Here is a 20,960-nt window from a genome sequence, read left to right as displayed (position 1 = left end):
TGCTGAGACCCAATATCTGGGTTCAGATATTTTATAGAAATGACCTGGTTGGGACCCTGGATGAAACAAAACAAATTTTTTCTTTTTAATTCGAATTTAAATTTTCATAAGAACAGGACTTCAGCAGTTAACACTGTGCCACAGATCAATGCCTAAGAGAATCACATGCATGATGTGCTACCTTAGATCATACCTGGAAAGCGACCACACAACTGGAGCTGCAGAAGCTGTATATAGTTCCATTTGACATGGCTAGGTGATACTGAGGGATTGCTGAGGTTTTACAACTATGACATGAAACCTGGACACCTTGGTGACAAAAAATAAAAAACAATGATTAAGTTATACCAATGAACAAACAATACAAAAATCTATTGGGAGAATGAAAAAATTAAATAATCAATAATATACCAAAAAAATCAAAGAACTTTACAGAAATCTGAAATCTAATTACAACTAACCTCTATTAAGTCCCACTTAGAAAAAAACTAACTTGGAAATTTTAAGTGTCAAAAACTAACTTGGAAATTTTAAGTGTTTTTTCTTTCTTCTCATATATGAAACTATAAAATACTGTATATATTGCAACCAAGAAAATCGGTGAAAAACTATTTTCACATACAAGTCAGTTATTTAAAAGTCAATCTTGGGTCTTTATTTAACTAACTAGATAAATTTAGCTTATAACAAAATCAAAGAAAAGCAGTTACATTTTTCTTCAATAGTTATTAAATCTATAAATTTATCAAATTTAAACATTACCTGAAGAAGTAACAGTCTTAACTCTGTAAGCAGATAAGCAATTAATAGAGCAGAAAAGCTCTGTTTTTCCTGAATCATTTGTAGTCTCAATCATTTCAGCTGAGGGCCTCAATGACTTCCCCAGGGCATATGGAGGAATCTGGGCTGAATTCTATTAAAATAAAAGAACATTAGATACTTAGTACAAGCATACATATTTACATATTGTTCAAAAAAGTAAAAAGAAAAGCTACCTACAACCACAGCTCTTGGTTGAAATATTTGAGCATGATGATGAAACCACACTATTGGGAGGTGGGAAAATAAGTTCTTCCAGACAGTAAAAAAATAGAAACTGAAGAAAATTAGTAACTACTCAGATAGAGATCTTAGCAAACAAAACATATTAATTCAAACACAAGTAATGAATTAGGTAGTCATTACATACTTTTTCATCACCAATAACCAGAGAAGACCAGCGAATCCATAAACCAAAGGGCCATTCTCGGTATAGTCTTGTACATCGATCTAGAAGAGTCTACCACCTTTAAGGTTACTTAATTTGTGAGATTACTCAGCAGGAGATAGAAATGATACTTAATGTATATTAATAGAGATCCTACAGAACTACCTATTTTTCAAGCTGAGTTTCATAATAAAATCTGCTTATGTTTATTCATGTTTTAAGAAATAATAAAAATAGCTACCATTTACATAACCAATACTATAACTTACTGAATGCTTATCAAGAGCCAGGCCCCAGGCTAAGCAACTGATACATAGTGTGTCACAGAATCCTTTCAACGACAGAGTGAGGTGCTCTCAAAAATTACATTAACAAAAAGTTCAAATTAACTTTAATTAAATTAACAGATGAGCAGAAGTGGTAGGAAATTAAACTCATTTCATCAGGCTCCAAAGTTCAGGCTCCTCACCACTACACTACTCTGTCAGTGACACATTATAAGATCTCTCAATATGAAAGGAAATCGTAAGAAAATATAAATTCTGGGGTTTCACTACATAATCTTCCTAGTAAAAAGACAGAGCACAATACTAGTAACAAAATTAGAAATGGAACTCATTTTGGGATCATATATAAAATAACATGGATTCTCTTCCTGCGAAAGTAGTAACCAGACTGCCAAAAATGGCAATTCTTAAAAAAAGAGATTATCTTCAGTGATGAATGTCCATATGTCCATTACCAACTGCTCAGAGGAAGTAACAAATCAAACTTTCTAACTGAAAAAAATGTTTAATTATCATTTACAAGATACATCTTTACATCTTCAAGAAAAACTTTTTAAAACCACAAATTAGTAATAATTAAATTGACACAGGTGATATATTTAGTAACAAGCTTACTGCATTATTCATTACAATAAATAAAATTACTTGACGTATTCTCACAAGACAGCGTTGGTCAAATAATTACAATTCATTCCCAAACACATTTTAAAATGAAAAAAGACAAGCTTTGTTTAGATTCACTGATTTTATCATCTTAACTCTTGCTTATGGCTTATTTATAATATGGTTTTCTTGCTTTCAATACATCACAAAATATTTCATGCTCAAAGAAAATCATGAAATTACATTTGAGGCCGGGACGTGGTTACTGACGCCTGTAATCCCGGCACTTTGGGAGGCTGAGGTGGGTGGATGGCTTGAGCTCAGGAGTTCAAGACCGGCCTGAGCAACATGGAAAAACCCCATCTTGATTAAAAAAAAAAAAAAGAAAAGAAAAGAAATCGCATTTGTGAATTCTTAGCTATGAAGGGAGCCTTAAAAAAGGGACTTATTTTACCTATATCAACTTACCACCACAATCATCCCTCACACCATCAGAATCTATCTCATTTTCTGGAAGGGAAATCACATATCAGGATGGACTAATGGAAGGAGCTCACTCTCATTTTGTAGTTCATCCCTGTGCAGCCAAATCAGAAGGAGTGGGCCTAACTACATGCAACAAATAGATATTCATACCTGCTTGTATGCCGTGACACTTGTTGAGCTAAAAACCTTCTGGGATTGGCAAGGACCAGAACTACTATAGCAATAGCTCCCACAGTTCTCACAACAGTTCATGGTGAGGTTGTTTGTAGAGTGAAATTTTGAAAAACAGGCATCACTACAAAGACCATGTACCACATTTTGATATTTAACTTCAAATCGAGTCTAGGAAATAAACACACACACACATACACAAAATAAGCAGGGCCAGCTAAAAAAAAATCTCTTTGAGCAGAATCCCAATAAAAGTAAAATAACTTACATCAGCATTCTTCTGACACATACTGCACTTAGTTGAAATGCTTTTGGTATATATGGTAACAACAGGTTTTTTCTTTAGCTCGTAAGACGACAAGCATGATTGGCTACAGAAATCTTTGCTAGGAGAGGAATTCTCAAGGCGAGTTGTGATCACATCCTTAGGATTTAAAATGTCTCTAAAAATAAATAACAAAGGTAAAAATGAAATGTATTCTTCACAATTGTAACTTCCTCCTCTTTGTGAGCTGAAATAACACTTACTAAGGGCAGGTATTGTATGGTAGAAAAAGGATAAGGTGTCTGCAAACCTTGGTTTGATGATGAGTTCTGCTATTTATCAGGTGAGTGACAATGAATGATGTAATTACTATCTCAATTTCCTCATGTATAAAATGGGGTTTATAATACCTAATTCATAAATTTGTCAAGAGCGAATTGTATTTAAAATATAACCAGCCAGGGCTGGGCATGGTGGCTCACGCTTGTAATCCCAGCACTTTGGGAGGCCGAGGTGGGCGGATCATGAGGTCAGGAGTTCAAGACCAGCCTGGACAACACAGTGAAACCCCATCTCTACTAAAAATACAAAAGTTAGCTGGGTGTGGTAGTGGGTGCCTGTAATCCCAGCTACTCGGGAGACTGAGGCAGGAGAATCGCCTGAACCCGGGAGGCGGAGGTTGCAGTGAGCCGAGATTGTGCCACTGAACTGCAGCCTGGGCAACAGAGCTAGACACCATTTCAAAAAAAAAAATATATATATATATACACACACACACACACACACACACACACATATATATATATATATACAGCCAGCCAGATGCTGAAGACAAAAACAGGAAGGCTTCCAGCCCCAACCAAGTTTCATCTGCTGTAGCCAATGGGACCAGTCAGTGTCCATCCCACAACTCCAGACCACAAGACACTGGTTCTCTTACTAGTCAGAGGCTGCCCAAAGTAGAACTGAAATGAGACAATACATGAATTTTTTTTTCTTTTTTTTTTTTTTTGTGAGACAGAGTCTCACTCTGCTGCCCAGGCTGGAGTGCAGTGGCACGATCTTGGCTCGCTGCAACCTCCACCTCCTGGGTTCAAGCGATTCTCCTGTCTCAGCCTCCTGCCCGAGTAGCTGGGACACAGGCCCATGCCACCATGCCAGGCTAATTTTTGTATTTTTAGTAGAGACAGGGTTTCGCCATATTGGCCAGGCTGGTCTCAAACTCCTGACCTTGTGATCCGCCTGCCTCAGCCTCCCAAAGTGTTGGGATTACAGGCACAAGCCACCGCGTCCAGCCAAGACAATAAACGAAATGTTTTAAAAGTGCAAGATTTTGAGAAACAAATGAGCTACCAGAATACAAAAAATAAGCATGATATATAATATTTAGCTATAACGGAAAATCAAAGAAACATATGATAAAAGGGCTGTTAGGGCTTTGTATCAGAGGACAGATGGAAACAAGAACGAGATAGGAAGAACAAAAATAATTGAGTGGTTCTGTGAGATTCCTAGAGCCAATTTGTAAAAGCTAATTATTGCAATAAGCACAAAGAGCAATATCCTGGTAAAACAGAGGCTAAGAATTGCCATTCTTCTGACAAGTATAAAAACTAAAGGAAATAGTCACTAATTATAAACATTAGTGCAGGCCACAAAGTAAATGGCAAAGTATATAATAATGGCAATAATATATACTACAATAAGTGTGTTGAGTAATTACTATGTGCCAAGCATTATTCTCTTTACTCAAATTATCCAATTTAAATACCACAAAAATGACAGAGTGCAGTGGCTTACCCCCATAATCCTAGCACTTTGGGAGGCCAAGGCAGAAGAATTGCTTGAGGCCGGGGAGTTCAAAGCTCCAATGAGCCGTGATCATGCCACTGCACTCCAGCCTGGGCAACACAGCAAGACCCAATCTCTACAAAAACTTTTTTTAATTAGCAGGGCATGCTGGCTTATGCCCATGGTCTCAGTTACTCAGGATGCTGAGCTGGGAGGACTGCTTGAGCCCAGGAAGTAGAGGCTGCGGGGAGGTGAGATCACGCAACTGCACTCCAGCCTGGGTGACAGAGTGAAACCCTGTTTCAAAAAAAAAAAAAAAAATCCCCAAACTACTATGAGATTAAGTATTATTGCAACTGCCACTTTACAGATGAGGAAACTGAATCAGAGGTTAAACAGCTTGTCAAAATCATATTGCTAGTAGGCAGTAAAGCTGAAATACAAATCCAGGTAGTCTGATTCTAGTCTATGGAATTAATTATTCCACTATCCTGCCTCCCATCCAGCACCTTTATTATACAGGTGTATTCAATGGTAAACCATGAGAAAATAACAACAACAAAAATTATTTTAATTCTTTAAAACTCAACTGTAAAAATACGACAGCAAATCTTGGAAACCAAAAGAATATGCTTATAATATACAGATGAAGTATTAATTTTGAAAAGTGATTTTTCTACTGAAAACAGCGCAATAAAGAGTTTCACTTAATAAGGTGAATCTGCCAGTGGCATAATAAGTAAAAAAATAGTAAGTAAAAATATGTAAATCAAAGACAGTAATTTTATAATGAAAATCTGTGCACATAAATTATAAATGTACTCTGAACTTTACACACTCAAATGAGTGTTATACCATAACATTTACCTTAGAAAAACCAACAATAACATAGCTCAAACATTTTTCTAATTTTTTTAAGATAAAACTTAAGATAAACCTTTAGACTATTTAACTTTTAATTTTATAAATCTCATGTTTTAACAGTATGACTCAATTTAATTAGCTACTATATTAGCCTGATTAAGGTATCAAGTACCTTTGAAAATTTGTAAAAATCAAATGCATGCTGAAAAGATAAGAATCTGTCTCCTAATCTTATGCTAAAAAGTCACTGACGGGGTGACTACTTTTAAGAAAACAATAGGCATTTGGATGTGTAAGTTGTGTTATGTTCTTTAAAATTATTTAATTTTATTTTGATATTTGGTATGTTGAAACAATATCTAAAAATAGAAAACTAAGTTTACTTCTTCAGATTAGTTTCATGAGAACGACATAAAACTGTTAATTAGAAGGGTATTTTGCAACAAACTAATTTAGAGTATATAAATATTTTAAAATTCCTCTCTCCTGGCCAGGTATGATGGCTCATGCCAATAGTCCCAGCACTTTGGGAGGCTGAGGCAGGCTAATTGCTTGAGCCCAGGAATTTGAGAACAGCCTTGGCAACATAGCAAAACCATCTCTACAAAAAATACAAAAACTAGCCGGGCATGGTGGTGTGCGCCTGTGGTCCCAGCTACTTGAAAGGCTAAGGTGGGAGGATCATCTGAGCCCAGGGAGTTCAAGGCTGCAGTGAGCAGTGATCATGCCACTGCACTCCAGCATGGCCAACAAAGAAAAAAAAAAACATCCTCTCTCCTCTTTAGTTGGAAATTTCCATATAGCAGGATCTACTTTTAGATAGTTTAGGTCAAGACACAAAGCACATAAACATGGCCAAAGACAAAATAGGGACCTACAGGTGATATGTTAAGTATACAAAGTAATATGTATCATATATACTATATTTATTAAATTTAATATATTTATCATGTTAACTATAAATAGTAACACGATATAATTTTTATTATTAATAACAGGATTCCATTTATTAAGTACTTGCTATGCGCTAGGCCATGTGCTAACACTGTCTCATTAAAATCCTAGGAAGCAACTATTATTTACTGATGATAAATGGAGGCTTAGAAAGTTAAATATCTAGCCCGAAGTCTAATATTGATAAATACAGAGATAAATGATAGAGCCACAGTTTAAAAGCAAGCTCTTACCATTTTTTGCCCGTAGTGACTACTAACAACACACTGTATTCCTCAAATTACACTACCACAGTGTACCACAGTATAGGTAAAACATGCCAAATCCTTCAAATGTACTAAGGCAGGGAAAGATTTATGTGACTTTGTTGCTGTTTCTTCTTCTCTCTGCATCAAAGCATTATTGTAAAGCAACAATGACCCCACAAGGACATTAGAAATAAACACATTTTTGTGACCATGTGGAGTTTTTACTTTTTAAAGAATTAAATAGCTTTCATATACTATTAAAAGAGCGAAATTATATTATGCTATACCAAATAACTTTCAAGATAACTGTTAAATAAATTTAAATGGTGGGTGTCTACAATTACAGGATAGTCCTGCAATTCCCACACGTTATTTGTTATTTATTTCCATAGTAAAATCTAAAGTGATAGAAAACTGGTTTAATCATTATTCTAACACCAAGTCACTTATTTAATGTTGCAAAACTTTTAAATTGGCTAATTCTTCCATTAGCTAAAAAGTTATTTCTACAGATACATGCTAAAAAGATTTAAAGTATCAACAGCATGTTTGAACTAAACTATATACACGCTTAAAAAAAGGTAAAGTAAAAAGGGATGTTAAGAATTTTATACCTCGAGCAGTTTGTGCAGGTTTTCTTGGGAGGAGGTGGCAAGCAGGCAGGTGAAGAATGTCTGGTGATGCATCGTGTGGAGCAGAAGAGCTGAGTAGATCCTGTCTTATGATATGCAGTTTGGCCCTTACAAAGCATTTTTTTACAACCAGAACAAAAAACCTTAATAGCAACAGCTGGAACTGAAGGAAGCAATACACTTGGGCCAGATGATGCAAAAGAAAGCTGAAAGCCTGGGTTCAACTGCTGGGCTATCAAAACAAAATAAAAAAAGTTTTAGTATCAATACTAATACATATACAGTCTCAGTCTCTCCTTCTCCCTCTCTCTCTCTCTCTCTCTTTCTTTTTCTGAGACAGGGTCTTACTGTCACCCAGGCTGGAAGGCAGTGGTGCAATCATAGCTCACTGAAGCCTCAAACTCCCAGGATTAACTAATCCTCCCGCCTCAGCCTCTTGAGTAGCTGGGACTACAGGCACACACCACCATACCCAGCTAATTTGTTTTTTAATTTTTAGCAGAGATAAGGTCTCACTATGTTGCCCAGACTGGCCTCAAACTCTTGAGCAAAAGCCATCCACCTGCCTCAGCCTCCCAAGTTGCTGAGATTATAGGTGTTAGCCACCACACCCAGCCCAGTCTTTCTTTTTTAGGACAAATTCCCTATCTTGAAATCCAGTATCAATGAGGCAATAAGTATTAATGAGGCAATAAGCACTCCAAAACTGAGGTTTCAATTTTTTTTTTTTTACCATGACTCAAAATAGGAAATACATTTAATATTATAATCCAGTTCTCATATACATATGTTTGTAAATGTGGCGATGTGTGTTCAATTCAATCACTGAAACAGAAATTTTATGAAACAATACATTTCCTTACTATACATATCATATTCTGATATAATCTTATTCTATTTTATTTTTTTCCTCTGAAAACCAGCTACTCAGTTTGAAAAACCACAGCTCTAAAGAAAGAGAAAGACATACATGAAAAGATGCTTTCTCTCAATTTTACAAGTCAGAATAAGCAAATACTAATTGTAATTAACTTATACAGTTCCATTTCTTACCAAGAGGTCTCTCATTAACTGAAAACACACCACTAATTTTCAATTCACTTTCTTGAATTTTTGGCTGTTGGGCACTTCCATACTCCTTTAAAAAAGAAAAGAAAAAAGAGCAATGAATACAGTGTATGTAAGTAAACTAGAAATTCTATCCTATTCATCTTTTTTTTTTTTTTTTTTTTTTTTTTGAGATGGAGTCTTGCTCTGTCACCCAGGCTGGTGTGCAGTGGCACGATCTTGGCTCACTGCAACCTCTGCCTCCCAGATTCAAGTGATTCTTCTGCCTCAGCTGCCCAAGTAGCTGGGACTACAGGTATACGCCACCACACCCAGCTATTTTTTGTATTTTTAATACAGATGGGGTTTCACCATATTGGCCAGGCTGGTCTCAAACTCCTGACTTCGTGATCCACCCACCTCAGCTTCCCAAAGTTCTGGAACTACAGACGTGAGCCACCACACCCGGCCCTATTAATCTCTTAAACAGTCTAATCATAAATACCTTCACAAACACCTCAAAAGTCAAAATTTACAAGTTATTAGACTAGATTTAGTCTTTACGAAGACAATCTTTCAGAATTAGAGAATCTTTTAAAATACTTTTATCTACTTTTCAAATGTAATTTTGATATATGGGAATAATACATAATTATTCCAAATGCTGAGCACTACCTATTTTTTAGATAGTGTGTTTAAAAGGGGGCAATAAATAATTTTTTATTTTTTTATTTTTTGAGATGGAATCTCATTCTGTCACCCAGGAATGCAATGGCGCGATCTTGGCTTACTGTAACCTCCATCCACCACCTGGGTTCAAGCGACTCTCCTGCCTCAGCCTCCCAAGTAGCTGGGACTACAGGCTTGCGCTACCACACCCGGTGAATTTTTGTGTTTTTTCCAGTAGAGACAGGGTTTTGCTATGTTAGCCAGGCTGGTCTCAAACTCCTGACTGATCTGCCCACCTTGGCCTACCAAAGTGCTGGGATTACAGGTGTGTGCCACCGCACCTGGCAAAAAGGAGCAATAAATGAAATTAAATATGGCTGAGCGTGGTGGCTCACACCTATAGTCCCAGCTACCAGGAAGGCTGAGGCAGGAGAATCACTTGAACCCCGGAGGAGGACGCTGCAGTAAGCTGAGATTGTGCCACTGCACTCCAGCCTGGGCAACAGAGCAAGCCTCTGTCTCAAAAAAAAAAAAAGAAAAACTAAATCTGAATCATTTAGAGTTTGGATTCAATCATTTTAGACTTACAAGCTGCCTTTTCTGTTAATGGCAGAAAAGATACAAGAGTGTCAATGCAATCTGCTCATTATACATAAAATCATCACAGACAAAATCCTATTTATTCTTACTACATCCTTTAAAACGTTTTAAAACAAAATGTAATCATGAAACATTTTTAAAATGTAAATGCCTATTTTGAATGGTCCTTTATTCTGAAATTATAACCATCCTTTTTTTAATGTTAAAATACCCTTCCATATTTCAAAACAGAAAGTTTTAAAAAAAAGTCTTACTTTTCTGAATCACTGATGGTAATAAATGGCAGTTGTATTTTTAATCTCCCCACACGTAGCAAAATAAATGAGTAGCTATGTTAGTTCCAAAGTTACTTTAGAAATTTCTTCAGACTATTAAATGCCAAAAACTAGGAACCACTGCATTAATTCAACACTTCCCATGATATGTACTAAGTACCCAAAGAGGTGCTCTCTACAAGATATCCCTTCTTTATAGATGAGGAAAGTGAAGCTAAGAGATGTTCAGCAACTTGCCCAAGGTCACAAAGAGACTACGTGCACAGATGGGAATCAAACTCAGTCTCTCTGTTCTTTTTTTTTCTTCTTCTTCTTTTTCTTCTTTTTGAGATGGAGTCTCACTCTGTTGTCCAGGCTGGAGTGCAATGGCGCCATCTCGGCTCACTGCAACCTCTGCCTCCCGGGTTCAAGTGATCTTCAGCCTCCCGAGTAGCTGGGATTACAGGCACCCACCACCATGCCCAACTAATCTTTGTATTTTTAGTAGAGACAGAGTTTCACCCTGTTGGTCAGGCTGGTCTTGAACTCCTGACCTCAGGTGACCGGCCCACCTCCACCTCCCAAAGTGCTGGGACTAGAGGCATGAGCCACGGCACCCAGCCAGTCTCTCTGTTCTAAAATCCAAGATAGCACCGTCATATATGTGAAAATATAAAGTAATTACTACAATGAATTCAAACTCTGGCCCAATTGAAATTTAAGTTCCCCTGTTGTAGTAATCTCTCCCATCTCCTTTCTCTCACAGCACTAAATCATTTCATTACTTATTTGGATAATCTGAATAATGCCTAACATTCATCCTTCCCCCTACACACATATTAGACTGAAAAGATCACATCCATTATGGACAATATCTGTTTTTTTCACCCCTGTACACCCAATCACCCAACACGGTCAACATAACAGTAATGACTATGGGTTCTAACAGCAGACAGAAACATATGATCTTGGCTCCTAAACAAGCTATTTAATCTTTCTTAGTTTCAATTTATCTGTCAAAATAAAGATAATATTACCTAACCCCTAGGGCCTATGGGGAGGGAGGGGGCAAATGACTTAATATAAATAAAGTACACAGCATGGCATCTTACAGTTAGTCAAAGTCAAAAGTAAGCATGATACGAACACAAAATGCTAGTTCTTTTTTTTTTTTCTTTTGAGATGGAGTTTTGCTCTTCTTGCCCAGGCTGGAGTGCAATGGCGTGATCTCAGCTCACCACAACCTCGGCCTCCAGGGTTCAAGTGATTCTCCTCCCTCAGCCTCCCGAGTAGCTGGGATTACAGGCATGCGCCACCACGCCTGGCTAATTTTGTAGTTTTAGTAGAGACAGGGTTTCTCCATGTTGGTCAGGCTGGTCTCAAGCTCCTGACCTCAGGTGATCTGCCTGCCTTGGCCTCCCAGAGTGCTGGGAGTACAGGCATGAACCACTGCACCCAGCCAAAATGCTAGTTCTCATACTTATTATTTTAATAACTGTGGCATTTAATAAATACTTGCTAAATGAAGGAATGTAAGTCTATTCAATCCAAAGTGCATGTTCTTAAACATTATACTTAAATGACAATATTTACTAACACTTGCAAAATGAAGAGGATGTTAAAAGTATTATATACATCTTCAAATTACCAAAATGAGTGTTTAAGATTCAATTTAAAAAAAATTTTTTTTTTTTTGAGACGGAGTCTCACTCTGTCACCCAGGCTGGAGTGCAGTGGTGCAATCTCCGCTCACTACAAGCTCTGCCTCCCGGGTTCGCGCCATTCTCCTGCCTCAGCCTCCCGAGTAGCTGGGACTACAGGCGCCCGCCACCACACCTGGCTAATTTTTTTGTATTTTTAGTAGAGACGGGGTTTCACCGTGTTAGCCAGGATGGTCTTTATCTCCTGACCTCGTGATCCGCCCGCCTTGGCCTCCCAAAGTGCTGGGATTACAGGCGTGAGCCATTACACCTGGCCAGATTCAATAAAAATTACTTTGCCTTATCAACTCAATTTCTAAAATTTTTCTACTATTTCTGTTATATTTCCCTGACTGGTTTCTTTTACCTCAGAAAGTAACTTTTCTAAACCTTCATAGCTCACAAGTCCAAACTCCACATCTTTCCTGCTCATTGATGTTTCAATTTCACCAGGTAAAAAGAAGTAACTAAGAACTCCCTCAAAATCCTTCAACCCCCTCCACCTTACCTACAAATCGCTCAGCAAACTGTCCTACTATCTTACAGGAAAAGGAAACCTTCTTTTTAGCTATAGCTGAAATAATGCTATTTTAGAATAAGTGTGTTCCAAATATTGCATGCAATACTCTTATGGTAAAAATTACCATTGTTTATTTGATAGTAAAATTTAAGCTGGCATCCTGTATTTTATCTGGAAGCCCTACATCTCCAAGTAGATAACTTTCCAATCTCCAAATCCCAGATTTTTATGTGCAAATGCCTCCTTGTGCAATTCACCACTTGAATATCCCACAAGCCCTTTAAACACAACAGACCCCAAACCGCACTTAGTACTTCCTCCAAAATCCTGCTCTAACCCCTCAGTAAATGGTATCACCATAAACCCCAAAACCTGTAAGTATCCATGGACTCCTCTTTGACCTTCACACCTCATAAACAATCTCTAAATTTGATCAATCCTACCCAACCATTTTTAAATCGATTCTCTTTTCCCACTTTACTATCAATACTCAACTATTAAACACACCACATTATCTCACCCCTCCATGACTTGGCTATTTTCTCTGCTATATTTTCTCTGTCTGAAACTTTTAGTCAGTTGTTATGATTCAATTGCTACCTGCTCTGTGAAGCCTTCCTCTCCCTCTCAAATAGATTTAGGGCTCCTTCCCCTATGCTCCCAATGCACCTCACACAATTTTAAAGCACTTACATAAGACTGTGATTTTGTATTTTTTTTTTTTTTAGGTGGAATCTTTCTCTGTTGCCCAGGCTGGAGTGCAGTAGAGCAATTTCTGTTCACTGCAGCCTCCACCTCCTGGGTTCAAGTGATTCTCCTGCCTCAGCCTCCCAAGTAGTTGAGATCACAGGCGCGTACCACCAAGACTGGCTAATTTTTTTGTATTTTTAGTAGAGATGGGGTTTCACCATGTTGGCCAGGCTGGTCTTGAACTCCTGACCTCAAGTGAGCCACCCACCTCAGCCTCCCAAAGTGCTGGGATTACAGGTATGAGCCACCATGCCTGGCCTTGATTTTGAATTTGTACAAAAGGCGGCACAGGCCAGGCGCGGTGGCTTACGCCTGTAATCTCAGCACTTTGTGAGGTCGACGTAGGCAGAGTTCAAGACCAGCCGGCCAACATGGTGAAACCCCATCTCTATTAAAAATACAAAAATTAGCCAGGTGTGGTGGTGGGTGCCTGTAATCCCAGCTACTCGGCAGGCTGAGGCAGGAGAATTGCATGAGCCCAGGAGGTGGAGGTTACAGTGAGCTGAGATCGCACCACTGCACTTCAGCCTGGGCTACAAAGCAAAACTCCATCCAAAAAAAAAAACAGGTGGCACAAAGCAACAGAAAGCATACAAGTTTGAAGACAATTAGGTTTAAATGAGAATGCATAAGATATGCTTAGCACAGCTTCTCACAAGGCACAGTCACTCAACAAATAAATATTACTTCTCTCACTCCCATAACTTTTCTCTCCATTACACTATCAATTACCTTGAGGGCAGAAGTCCTATCTTTTCATCTCTGTAGCCTTTCTGAAAACAAAGTAACTAATACAGTTTACCATCCTGGTTAAGCGTTTGGGCTCTTGAATCAGACTGCTGGGGTCCAAATCCTGACTCAACCATTTATTAATTATGTGACTTTTAACAGGTTACTATCTAGGACTCAGCTTCCTCATAGGTAAAGTGGGAAGAAAAACTACTTAACTCAGGGTTGTGAGCATCAAATGGATTAAGGTATGTAAACTGCTCACAACAATGTCCAAGTATTATGGATTATAGTAGGCAGGAATAAAAACTCACTGAATGAATATGAATGCTCAACATATATGAATATGAGGGCTAAACTGTAACTTTTTTTTTTAGATGGAGTCTCCCTTTGTGGTCCAGATTGGAGCGCAATGGCGCAATCTCAGTTCACTGCAACTTCCGCCCCCCGGGTTCAAGTGATTCTCATGCCGCAGCCTCCCAAGTAGCTGGGATTACAGGTGCCCACCACCATGCCCAGCTAGTTGTTGTATTTTTAGTAGAGACAGGGTTTCACCAGGTTGGCCAGGCTGGTCTCGAATTCCTGACCTCAATTGATCCACCCACCTCAGCCTCCCAAAGTGCTGGGGTTATAGGCACAAGTCACCGCGCCTGGCCTTCAACTATAATTTTAATATCCAGAACAAACTCTTAGAAAATCAGAAAAAAAAAACATTTTTTATTTGTCTCTTATTTTCCAATATTCAAAGGAGATTCATCAATGCAACATGGAAAACAATACACAGTTTGTGTACTGTCAATTGTGTCAACTGGCTTGTCAACTGGCTTGTCAATCATAGTCTATACCCTCAATCACAAAAAATATAGCCTATTCACCTGAAAGCAATACTATAAACCAAAGACAACTGAGCAGTTCCTATCCTCTTAACTTTACAATCTAAGCTGCTAGGGAGATTTCCATTATCACAATTTTTATATTCAGAAAGAACATTTAATTAACTTAAAGCACATTATTTGTAAAGTGTATAGGCAAGGTATAATGAAAGAAATATTGCATCTGGAGTAACAATAAATTGGTTTGTATCCCAGTTTTACCATGAGACATTGGTGAAATCACTTATTCCTTCAGGCTCAGTTTCCTTATATGTGAAACACAGGCTCTTTTATTCCAATTATTGAACATGTACTTTGTGCCAATCCCTGTGCTAGGAAATGGAAATTCAGGTCAACAAGACCAATTTCTGACTTCAGAGAGACTGCAGTCTAGTGTGTCAATGAAGGATGAGGAGGAGATGGCAAGATTAGTATAATCAGTATGAAGACAAAATTCAATGACCTGTAGATACCATAATAAAAGTGACCGCACTATACAATTAAAAAGAGAGAGAGAGAACAGCTCATTCTACTGTGAATGACAAACAAACTTCATCTTAAAAGAGACAAAATTTTGCCAGCCTACATAGCTTATTTCTTCTTCCACTGGCACAAGAAATGGCATGTGCAAAGGCAAGGAAATAAAATGCAACCTAGTTTTAGAAGATAGTTTTGAGTGAACTGCAAATAGTTGGCAGGAGCATAGATTAGAAAAGGTGGGAATAATGAATGATGACACTGGAGAGGGAAACAAAGGCCTAAACATGGATGGTCTGGATGTCACACTGAAAGATCTTTGCTTCATCACACAGAAGGAAACAGGGTCTTTAAAGGGAGAAATATCACTCCATCTGTACAGTACAATGGCATCACCATACAGTGTTTTGATGGGATATGTGACTGAAGGAAGGAGAATAGCTAGGAAACTATTATAAAAGTCCAAATGAAAAATAATGAAATAGTTCAGGTGTGATGGTTCATGCCTGTAATCCCAGCACTTTGGGAGGCCAACACAGGAGGATTGCTTGAGGTCAGGAGTTCAGGACCAGTCTGGGCAACATAAGGAGACCCCATCTCTACAAAAACTAGTTAGGTGTGGTGGAGCATGTTTGCGGTCAGCTACCTGGGAGGCTGAGGTGGGAGGATCACTTAGAGTGCAGTGGCCATACTCACACCACTGCACTCCAGTATGGGCAACAAAGTGTGACCCTGTCTCAAAAAAAGGAAACACAAAAAAGAGAGAGAGAAATAATGAAATACAGAAGAATATCAAGGATCAGATATAAAAAATATTTAAAAGCTAAAATACACAAAACCTGGCAAAGAAACGGTCACTTTAAGCAGAGAAAGAGTAAGAATTTACCATCTGGAGGGAAAATAAGTGGCATTGATGCCACCATCCCCCACTCCACATCTTACAGACACTACCTCAGAACTCTGCTTAGCCCAGCACTCTAGGAAGGCATAGAGTTCATGGGTGAAACAAAATCTACCTGACATCCCTGTCTTCTTATGATACTGCCTGTGGCTTGGCACGGTGGCTCACAACTATAATCCCAGCACTTTGGGAAGCCGAGGTGGGCAGAGCACTTGAGGTCAGGAGTTCGAAACCAAACTGGCCAACATGTCCAAACCCAGTCTCTACCAAAAATATAAAAAGTTAGCCAGGCCTGGTGGCACACACCTGTAATCCCAGCTACTCAGGAGGCTGAGGCAGGAGAATCGCTTGAACCTGGGAGGTGGAGGTTGCAGTGAGCCGAGATCGCGCCACTGCACTCCAGCCTGAGTGTGACAGAGCAAGACTCCATCTTGAAAACAAAAAAAGAAATGATACTGCCTGTGAGATGGTATGAAAAATAAAATTATTTTTTATTATTTTAAAATATAATTGCTTCACTTATACAACAAAGTCAGTAACTATAGATGTAAAGCAAAAGAACTGTCCCAGAAAAAAATTCCTTGCCAAAACAACTAACTCATCTCTCCACAAGGATTTTTTTTTTTTTAAACAGAGTCTTGCTCTGTCGCCCAGGCTAGAGTGCAGTGGCGCAATCTCAGCTCACTGCAAGCTCCACCTCCCAGGTTCACGCCATTCTCCTGCCTCAGCCTCCCGAGTACCTGGGACTACAGGCGCCCACCACCACACCTGGATAATTTTTTGTATTTTTCATAGAGACAGAGTTTCACCGTGTTAGCCAGGATGGTCTCAATCTCCTGACCCCATGATCCACCCGCCTCAGCTTCCCAAAGTGCTGGGATTACAGGCTTGAGCCACCATGCCTGGCCTCCACATTGATTTCTGTGCTTTCCATTCTGGGTCCCTATGGGGTAGCCAGAATGATCTTTCCAAACACAGATCTGTTTCATCTTACTTTTTCACTTAAAACCCTACAATTGGCCAGGTGTGGTGGCTCACGCCTGTAATCCTAGCACTTTGGGAGGCTGAGGTGGGCAGATCACCTGAGGTCAGGAGTTTGAAAAACCAGCCTGGCCAACATGGTGAAACCTCATCTCCACTAAAAAAAAAAAAAAAAATTAGCCAGGCGTGGTGGCAGGCACCTGTAATCCCTGCTACTGGGGAGGCTGAGGCAGGAGAATCACTTGAACCTGGGATGTGGAGGTTGCAGTGAGCCACCAAGATCACACCATTGCAGCAAAACTCCATCTCAAACAAACGAAAAAAAAAACGTATAATGGCTATGAACTGCTCTTAGAATAAAAACCAAAGTTTATAACAAGGTCCACTAGGTCCTGCATAATCCAGCCTCAAACTATATATACAGCCTTATCATAGAGAAGCAGAATAGCACAGGTTCTGGAGTCTGACCACCTGGATTTGAATCCAGTCTTTGTCATTTACTACTAACTGTGATCTGTGGTAAACTATTTGGCTTTTTTGAGCTTTGGTCTCCTCATCTGTAAAATGGAGATAATAATATGGTGGTAAAAATGGTGCCTGACACACTCTTAAGCATATATAAGTATTAAGTTAATAATGTCACATATGATTATGATATAATATATACTATATACTGATATACTAATGCCATCTATTTTTATTGTTGTTGTTTTAATCATTATCTTCGTCACCATTTTCATACCTTTTCTATTCCAGGCCCGCTGTTCCCACAGGTCTTAAAAAGAACCATGCATCTTCCCAACTCAGGGCTTTCCTATTCACAATTCCTTCTGTCTGTAATACTCTTCTCCATGCCCTTTGCCTAATCAATTCATTCTTCATAATTCAGCTTACATATCCTTTCCTTAGAGAGGCCTTCCCTAGCCATTCCCAGGCCTCAGACCACAACCAAAACTAGGTCAGATCCCCATTTTAGGCTTTTCTTCCACAGTATTTGTCATAGTTTGTAATTATATATATTATTTGACCAATACTTTTGTAATCTCTGCCTCCTCTACTAACATATAAGCTCTACAAGGGAAGGGACTAAGCTGACTTTGCTCAGTCCTAGATACCCAGAGACTAGCACAGACCACGAATTCTTAACAGAATAAAGAAAAGTACTACCAAATACAAGATAATTTTTTTTAATGACAAGTATGGAAAAATGGTAAATATACTACTTTCCTTCCACACAAACAAAACCACGTAGTTATAGCTTTCATTCAAAGAGCAAAAAACCAGCCAGGCATGATGGCTCATGCCTGTAATCCCAGAACTTTGGGAGGCCAAGGTGGGTGGATTGCTTGAGCTCAGGAGTTTTGAGACCAGCCTGGGAAACGTGGCCAAACCCCGTTTCTACCAAAAATACAAAAAAATAGCTGAGCAGGTTGGTGTGTGCCCTGTGGTCCCAGCTACACAGGAGGCTGAGGTTGGAAGATCACTTGAGCCTGGGAGGTGGAGGCTGCAGTGAGCCAAGGAGATCGCACCACTGTACTATATATACCCTGAGCGACAGCGAGAGCCTGTCTCAGTTTGGGTTATTTTAAACTTACAAACCAGAAACTGCCTGACTAAAATTTTTCAGTTGACCAGACGGAAAAGAAGGAATTTTTAAAAACGTTTAAATCAAGATGAAATGCTTACTTGAGCATTGTCTGGTTCTTCTTTAATTTTGTCCAGAAGCTCCTGCTGTGGTACCACTGCTTTGCCACATTCACCATCCAAAGGTTCTTTCATTCTAATTTTTTACCTCAAAGAGTTCCTCAGGCTCAAAAGAATAGATTTCTTCTTGGTAATGGATAGCTGGACACCTAAAATACATACTCAGGTTTATTCTTTTTTTTTTTTTTTTCTTCAGGCTTATCTATATGAAAGAAAAACTTTGTGTTGAGTGCATGAGGCTTCACGGCTCAGCATTTGAAAAACAACTTTTCTGGGGCCACAACTAAGTTTTTTCTTTCTTCCTGCTTTCTGTTCCTTCAGTAGCTACATAAGAAAACAGCTTTCCAGCAACAGCTCCCACTTCTCTAGTATCTTTAAAGACACACACTCTGGTCTCTCCTACGTTGAAGGTTATTGAAGGGAATTAGACCAGCAGACCAAGACGTGGGAGGAAGTTACCAAACTCTGAGAAGAATGGACTCAAGAAATAGTTTCTGACCCCATGAGAGTCAGTACTTGGAGGCCCACGTCGCCTTTTATTTCTCAAAGAGGGGCACAACAACCTCCCAGCCCTGACCTGTAACTCAACCTTCACTGGAAGCCTCCCTAAGGGCCCCATTTCTTGGCCTAACGCTAGATGTGAGCTCAAGATGCCATCCACCGCAGGCGAACAACATGAACGCCCTTACTGAAAGTGAGTCACCTGCCTCTTTCAAGGTCTCCGTGTGAGGGGTGGAGGACATCAAGCCCCTCTGAGACCCGCTTCACAATCGCCTTCTTGTAGAAAAGAAACTAGTTGGCCATTCAGTAAACTCCCTTCTCCTAAAAGTCAAAGAACTAAACGGGACGAATTAAACCTAAAACAAAAAGCTCTTCAAAGTTGTCTTTATCCGAACTGTCAGGGATGGAAATGGACAACTGGTTGAAAAGATTGTTCCAAAGAAGAGATGAGAACTTTTGCGCACTCGCCACAAACATCTATGGGCGCTCATCCCTCCTCTGAGAACCGCACGCGTTCCGAAATTCTCCTTCCCACCAAGAATTCCCACTCCCATCTTTGAGGACTAACGAGGCAACTTGGTCTCCGACTGAGAGCAGTGGACCAGCCAGTGAGTGTCAACGCGTCCCTAAGGCGAAATCCGCAGCCGCCGCAGCAGCGTAGCCCACCTGGCACCGCCCCCGCCGCAACGCCTCGTCACGTGGCGTGGCCTCCGCCCCCGCCGTCCCGCCCACTACCACTGCGGCCGCACCCACCTTCTGTTGCCTCCCTGCTACCGGAAGAGCACCGGACGGGGAATTTGCGAATATGAACCAAGCCCTCTGCGCCTGGACAAGGATTAGTTTCTCTTCTGGAATTCCGCCTGATCCATCACAACGCAGCAGCCGGCCAACCACGCGTGCGCAGGCCTAGTCTCCGCCCTCTTTTCCCGTCAGGCTCCGGACCTGAGCTGAGAAGAACTTCCCAGCATTCCTCTTTCCTCAGTTATGGTTCACTTCTTAAAGAGACCGAGGCTCAATTGTGAAAAGGTGGAGGAATGGGGAAGGGGTTTGAGGAAGAATTATCAGTGGCGTTAGAAGACACTGTAAGTGCTCTATAGCATTTTTGTTTGTTTGTTTGTTTATTTGTTTTTGGAGACAGAGTCTCACTCTGTTACCCAGGCTGGGGTGCAGGTGCAGTGGCGCAATCTCGGCTAACTGCAACCTCTGCCTCCTGGGTTCAAGCGATTCTCCTGCCTCAGCCTCCCGAGTAGCTGGGCTTACAGGCACGTGCCACCACGTCCAGCTAATCTGTAGCATTCTTTAGTGCCCATTTCCTGAAAGGTGGCCTACTGAGAGAGCATGATATTAAAAAATACTTGGCTTGCTGAGCACTTCACATGCACCATCCCACTTAATCCTCACCATTTAACCCTAGGAGGTATAATTTTTTAATCTCGAGATAGAAATGAAAAGATTAATTAACTTGCTCAAAATTGAGATTTGGGTTTTTTTATTCAACACTGTTTCACAGGTACATCTGTGATTTGTGACTGTTCATTCATTTTAACTGCTGTATAGTATTCCATTTTATGAATATGGTACAATTTTAATCATCTATTGATGGACATTTGAGTTGTTTCCAATTTGTAGCTATTAGGAGTAATGCTTCTGTGAACATTCTTGTCATTGGTGGTGTTAAAAGACAAAATTACAATAAATTTAATTTAAAGATCTCAATTAGCTTCATTTGTGATTCTAGAATCTGGAA

At 39.6% G+C, this 20,960-nt stretch overlaps 1 protein-coding gene across 6 annotated transcripts in view; it reads right to left on the bottom strand.

Moving 5' to 3' along the window:
• The window catches only part of ZMYM6 (zinc finger MYM-type containing 6), a 44,764-nt gene extending 24,565 nt beyond the window's left edge, over positions 1-20,199 (bottom strand). Inside the window, exons 1-8 of one of the 6 annotated variants that reach the window (XM_026457197.2) lie at positions 19,967-20,199; positions 18,695-18,861; positions 8,562-8,646; positions 7,491-7,740; positions 3,023-3,197; positions 2,734-2,925; positions 763-913; positions 194-309 (exon numbers count right to left, since the gene is read on the bottom strand). In XM_026457197.2, the coding sequence (XP_026312982.1) occupies positions 194-309; positions 763-913; positions 2,734-2,925; positions 3,023-3,197; positions 7,491-7,740; positions 8,562-8,646; positions 18,695-18,787 (1,062 nt within the window). In that variant the 5' untranslated portion in view covers positions 18,788-18,861; positions 19,967-20,199. Of the gene's footprint in view, positions 1-193; positions 310-762; positions 914-2,733; positions 2,926-3,022; positions 3,198-7,490; positions 7,741-8,561; positions 8,647-18,694; positions 18,862-19,419; positions 19,899-19,966 lie in introns of those variants that run through there. The other 5 variants (XM_026457198.2, XM_026457200.2, XM_026457199.2 and 2 more) reach the window with 5 other exon arrangements.
• Between the last annotated feature and the right edge of the window lie 761 nt (positions 20,200-20,960).

The sequence above is a fragment of the Piliocolobus tephrosceles genome, chromosome 1, assembly GCF_002776525.5.
Source record: "Piliocolobus tephrosceles isolate RC106 chromosome 1, ASM277652v3, whole genome shotgun sequence".
In the NCBI taxonomy this organism is placed as follows: domain Eukaryota; kingdom Metazoa; phylum Chordata; class Mammalia; order Primates; family Cercopithecidae; genus Piliocolobus; species Piliocolobus tephrosceles.
The sequence above is the reverse complement of the archived record's forward strand: the minus strand, read 5'-3'. Positions and strand labels throughout refer to the sequence as shown.